This window comes from Ochlerotatus camptorhynchus, unplaced genomic scaffold, assembly GCF_037179485.1.
Source record: "Ochlerotatus camptorhynchus isolate MF236.1 unplaced genomic scaffold, CSIRO-AGI_Acam_v1.1 ptg000209l, whole genome shotgun sequence".
NCBI lineage: Eukaryota > Metazoa > Arthropoda > Insecta > Diptera > Culicidae > Ochlerotatus > Ochlerotatus camptorhynchus.
The window spans coordinates 4,432,079-4,438,005 of record NW_027040699.1 but is presented as its reverse complement, the minus strand read 5'-3'; the positions used below and the strand labels follow the sequence as shown (position 1 = coordinate 4,438,005).

Here is a 5,927-nt window from a genome sequence, read left to right as displayed (position 1 = left end):
ATATAATGCTTCACATAAAACAACGAATGTTATGAAAGAAATGATCAGTTAGAAATCAAAGTTTCCTACTAGAACAGTTGAATTGAAGAATATCTAAAAATGAAACGTAAGTGTTCAATGTGTGATGTTTGGATGTTGAGTTCATGTGCCAGAAAAATCACTAATAAATTGTACGATTATGCAGTGGAAAAAAAGATTAAAATAGATGAGAGTAGCTCCTTCATTTGTCAACGATGCTACCACAAACTATATGAACCCAATGATGCCGTGACCGAAGAAGCCGTTGCAGGACCATCCAGAATCGCTGCTGCAGGTACGTTATTTGAAAATTCATGTGATTCTTCTTTAAATTTCAATTCTTTTCTTTTAACTACTCACTTAAACTCTTCTTTTTTTGCAATCATTTTTCAGAGTCCATCGAAGCAACCAGCATTGAATCAATTTCCGTTGCGGGACCGTCCAGAATGGTTCCTTTTCCCTGCCAAGGTAAATAATAAAAAATAAATCATTTGTATGTTTTTTTTTCTAATAATCAATCATTTTTTATATTTATTTTCAGAATCAGTGGAAACAACCAGTTCTGAATCGATCGTTACCACCTACAACGCACCTTTGTCGGACGAAAATGAATTCCTTATACAACTTAAGGATAAATATAAAGAAACAAGAGACAGCAATGAGCGATACAGGATTTTAACCACACTTCCCAAAAGTTGGTCTACATATAGAATTATGAAGGAGTTCAATGTTTCCCAACATATGGCCAACCAAGCAAAAGCACTGCAGCAAGAGAAAGGAATAATGTCGGTGCCTGTAAAGAGGTTAAGCAGAGCTTCATTAGGAGAACCAACGATAATGCTTGTTCGTGATTTTTACAATAGTGACGATATAAGTCGTGTTTGTCCGGGGAAAAGAGATTATTTAATATCTAAAAATGATGAAGGCGAAATCTACGTACAAAGAAGATTAGTTTTGTGTAACTTGCAGGAGGCGTACTCCATCTTTAAAAATACATATCCTGATATTAAAATAGGATTTTCCATGTTCGCCAGTAACCGTCCGAAACACTGCATTTTGGCAGGGACAAGTGGCACGCATACCGTATGCGTTTGTATATATCATCAGAACGTTAAACTTATTTTTAAAACACTACAAAGCAGACAATCACTCCCAGATGGTGTTGATTCCTATCACGATTTGTTTAAAAAAATAATTTGTCAAAGTCCAAGTGTACAATGCTGGCTGCAGTGTTGCAAAAATTGTTCAGGAACGCAAATTTTGGCCACAGAACTAATGACTATTCTTAGTAACGGACATGTTGAATCAATACAATTCAAACAATGGCGTCAAGTAGAGAGATGCATTATGGACTTAGTTGAAATGGACACACAGGAATTTATTGATACTTTTTTAGAAAAATTATTCAATTTATTGCCGCATAACTTTATAGCTGAGCAACAGGCAAATTACATGAAACACGTCAAAAGCAATTTGAAAGCTACAGAATGCATCATAATCTGTGATTTTTCAGAGAATTATTCATTCGTTGTGTAGGATGCAGTTCAAGGCTTTCATTGGGCGAACGCCCAATGTACTATTCACCCTTGTGCTATTTATTTTTAAAGACGAAGAATCTAACGATTTGAAATTTACTAGTTTTATTGCAATTGCTGATTTCACTAAACATAATCATGTCGCAGTTCGTTTATTTCTTACGCATTGTCTAGCGTTCATAAAATGTAAATTGCCAAGCTTACAACAGATTTACTTTTTCTCAGATGGATCAGGAAGCCAATATAAAAATAAGATGACCGCTTTTAATTTATGCAAAAAAGGTATCTTCCATTTAATTCCATTTTTGGTATCCATGACAGATAAGTATTTCGACTACAATGTGCAGTCTTCATCAGTGTCATTCCCACTAAAGATCTTATCAAAATCTAACCCCCTTAAGTACTCATCCCCTAGGTAAAAAAAGTCAAGATCATAGGTATAAAAATGAAACTACAATGTGTTGAATCGGAACCTACCTAACTAATTGTTTTATTTAGCATTCCGCTAACAACCCAATTTCATTACTTCATTATGATGGCTACCAAGCCTTTGGGGATTTTCTTTATTAGAGAGTTGTATAGATTTTTCTCCTTTAGCTTACTTAAATCTTTGGTTTTTATTAGTTAGGTAGGTTCCGAACCCAAAGGGGGAGTTTGGTAAAGAGAGATGAAAAAACCGATTTGTACCTTCCATAAAAGTTGTCCTAGCTCGCTGTTCTAACATCTATATGCAATCTTCACACTGCCGTACTCTAACGGAACTATCAACTCTATGCTTTCATCTACTCCATCTATCGTATAAAAATTACCACAACAGTCTGTTATTTGAAATTAGCATCTTCAACTATAAAAATTTAAACTAAATCGTACCTAGTTATAAGATGAATTCTAATTATTAATTATTTTGATGGACATTTGTTCTAATGTCTCAAGGTACATCGAATACCTCGGTCGCATTGTACCAGGAAGGCAAATCATCAGAACTTTGTTCTGAATCCTTTGAAGTCCTTTTTTGCTGATAGTGTAACAACTAGACCATATTAGCAACAATCAATACAAAACTAACGATTTTAAATTGGCTCACTACTTGACTAGCCTATTGGTCCCAAGCAAATCGATTGACGTACCCCATTCTAGTCGAAATTCAAGTACTACACTATGTTTGTTTTGATTTGCTATGTAAGTTTGACAGTTAAAATGAGGGGTTCGTGGATTTTCCGATGTTTCGAGGGGTGCATCGATTGGCTTGGGACCGAAGAGAGTACCAGAGCTGAGCCAAAAAGTTGAGCTCGTTTCTTCGGGACCTTCTGGTCTTAGAGTTACCTCTATGATATTAGTACAGCGTAAAGCATGACCGGTTTTAAAATTTTGTTTGAATATTAGAAGTTTATTCCTGAGGAAATGTTTAGATTTCCTGTTTTTAAGGCTATACAAACATTTTATATATTTGTTACATTTGGCTTGGATGCCATCAATGTGATCTTTAAAAGTTAATTTTGATCAAGTACTAGTCCAAGAACTTTTATTTGGCTTGACCAAGAAATCCAAATTCCATTCAAAGTGACTATGTAACTATGGTTTCAAAAATTTGAGCCTAGAGTTTTGGACGCGTTAGGAGAAATCTTCCATCAGAAGAGAAAATATCTAATCTTTTTTGCAGTCTGCTGCAAATAAAACGAAGACTTCTTCCTTTAAATTATGCACTTCCACGACCGAAATCAAAAAGAATATCGGCCTAAGAATGCTACGATGCTACCCAGAGGAACTCCAGTTCTAACAAGTAGTCGATCAGATTAGGAATTTTGATAATTTACCTGCAAAATTCTGTCAGTTATGGAGGGTCATGTTTCCGGGGTTTGAAAAAGTCCCGAGATTCAGGATTTCATTTTTCGAATTCAAATTTAATTTAATTTATTTTAAAAGTGCGTCCTAGAGTGCGTCTTTCGTTAGACGCTCCAAAACCATATGCACCACTTTAGACTACTGTGCTAAAAAATTATTGCACAGTAATATTTTCGCACAGGTAAAATAATTTAACTGCATTTCATAATTCTGATACTTTTGAAGAACATGGCACATTTTGGACTTCAAACAATTATCTGCATTATGGAGCATAATTTGGAAATTAGTTACGATCTACCTAATACACTTTCTAAATTCTTAAAAAAAAATATTTTGTTTTTCCTTCTGCTTTCTGCATTTATAATAAAACGCTTCTTTCTTCTTCTTCGCATTATTGCTAGCTTATAGCTTATTGCATATCGCATATTATTAGCTTATTGCGTGCTCTCAAACTTAATATTCGCTTTCGATGCCTGTACCAGTTTTGCATTGGTATAATTGTGTGGCAAGTCCAATCAGACTTCTATGCTCAGGAAAGTCGAAAAATTTTCCAACCCGAAAAGAAAAATTCATAGACCGAACCGGGAATCGAACCCAGCCACCTCCAGCATGGTCTTGCTTTGTAGCTGCGCCTTACCGACTGAGCTAAGGGAGGCCCATAATAAAACGCTGCACCTCAATTAATCATATTGTCAAGCAGTTTTGAGACGGCATTCCAGCAGTGATTTTACATGAACATGAAGCAATGAACATTAGATTTTTAAAGCTCAATAATGTCCGTGAATAAGACCTTATTTCCTGGGCTAGGCTAGTCTTTCACATTCTTGGACACAGCGAGAGATTTGTTAAATCAATAATTGCGTATTTTAACGATCTTAGATTTAAACAAAAATCATGGCAGGCAATTTTGAGCATATTTTCAAAGAAACTGTGAGTAGTGTTACAAAAAAATTTAAATAAATTTCCAAGGAAATATTAAGGAGAGTTACAAAAGAATGCCAAGATCCAAGAGATCCTCTTATAAGAGCATTCTGAGAAGAATTTCTAGATTATTCTGAGGAAAATTCTCATGGCATTCAGAAATGAAATCCAAGGAAATTGTGGGAGAACACATTTATAAATTCAAAGTGGCACACCAAAAAAATTCTGAGAAATATTCAAAGTGTATTCTTAAGAAAATTAGGGAGAGAAATTACAAATTCTCATCATAAATTAAGAGCGTGTTTCAAGAATTTGCTGGAAAAAAATTCCTTAAGTGTTCTGTCAATTCTTGACATATTTACAAAATTATCATAAGAAATAACTTAGTAAATTCAAATATTGAAAAAAATTCAAGATTCCGTGCACAAAAATTCAATATCAAGGATTAACACAAAAGTTTGAAGATTCTGAGAGCAAAATTCAAGATCCTGGTCTTTAAGACGGTCTCTAAACAGGTCAAGATTATGAGGCTTAAAATTTCAAAAAATTCAGAGTTGGTTGGAAATGCTAACATGAAGCTTTAGTGTGATGATTTATTAGCTAGAGAATGATCTTTAGAAGAGGGTAGGTGGATAGTTCCGTTAGAGTACGGCAGTATGAAAATTGAATAGAAGTTGAAAATGAGCGAAGGACCATTAAAGCGACAGTTTTTTCAAGATAGACGCACATTTTTGCCTAACCCGTACGATGTACGCGGGGACTTGAAGTATGTCTCCAAGTCCACAGGCAAAAATGTGCGTCCCTCTTGTTGCTCATTAACTGACTGCGGCTGTGGAATAGTTCTAGCGACGTTTTCATCACTCAGGGGCTATTCTGCGCGGCGTGTGAGGTGAAGTGACAGTGAAGTGATGGTGAAGTGACAATTGTCACCTCGGGTGAGGTGACTCTCCATTTGATTTGCACGGAGAGTCACCTCACCCGAGGTGACAATTGTCACTTCACAAGTGAGAGCGTGTCACCTCACCTCACACGCCGCGCAGAATAGGCCTGACTAGAGTCGGTGTATAATGAGTCACGCCAAGAGAAAAACAGTTGAACTCGCATCACGGTTTTCGAAAGATTCCCTTTCTTTTCACTTGGCAACAGAGGACTTCTGCATCAACTTCAAATGACTTCTAGCGAGGAAAAAAAGTAACGGCTGTAGTAAATCATTAAATTAGTGATTTTGTCAATTTATCTTAACGAAAAATAGTAGAAATTCTCACTAATGACCATTACAAAACGTATCGCATGACAAATGTAATACTCACTGCGTGTTTATGATCATTTGTTCGATTATATTTTATGTTTAATTGCAATACCTTTCGTGGACCTTTCATAGCATCGTAATGCTTGTTTACTTTGCACGATAGGTAGCCGGTTTGACAGTTCAATAGGTAGACTTGGCTTCACTCTTGGCGTGACTCATTATACACCGACTCTAGGCCTGACTACCTAAAGCCCCACGTTGCGAGAGCATTTCCAGTCGATGGTGTGTTATAATGCAGTTCTTCTTTACCCAACTATTGTGTTGTTCCTCTCGTCATGACCAACGTGATCATCTCATGCAAA

The 5,927-nt window shown here is 36.0% G+C and overlaps 1 protein-coding gene across 1 annotated transcript; it reads left to right on the top strand.

Annotated features, from left to right (window-relative positions):
- Window positions 1-425: 425 nt before the first annotated feature.
- On the top strand, window positions 426-1,646 carry LOC135703124 (uncharacterized). The gene is made up of 3 exons (XM_065224224.1): window positions 426-486; window positions 560-1,374; window positions 1,626-1,646. Exons 1-3 carry the CDS (start codon window positions 465-467, stop codon window positions 1,644-1,646), a joined length of 858 nt encoding a protein of 285 aa, XP_065080296.1. The 5' UTR covers window positions 426-464.
- The last annotated feature ends 4,281 nt before the right edge of the window (window positions 1,647-5,927 follow it).

Bases quoted from the DNA above. Each gene is read 5' to 3' on its own strand.
- LOC135703124 (XM_065224224.1), top strand. From the start codon at position 465: ATGGTTCCTTTTCCCTGCCAAG. The intron at 487-559 runs GTAAATAATAAA...ATTTATTTTCAG, and splicing joins GGTTCCTTTTCCCTGCCAAG to AATCAGTGGAAACAACCAGT. The intron at 1,375-1,625 runs GTTGAAATGGAC...TTATTTTTAAAG, and splicing joins AGAGATGCATTATGGACTTA to ACGAAGAATCTAACGATTTG.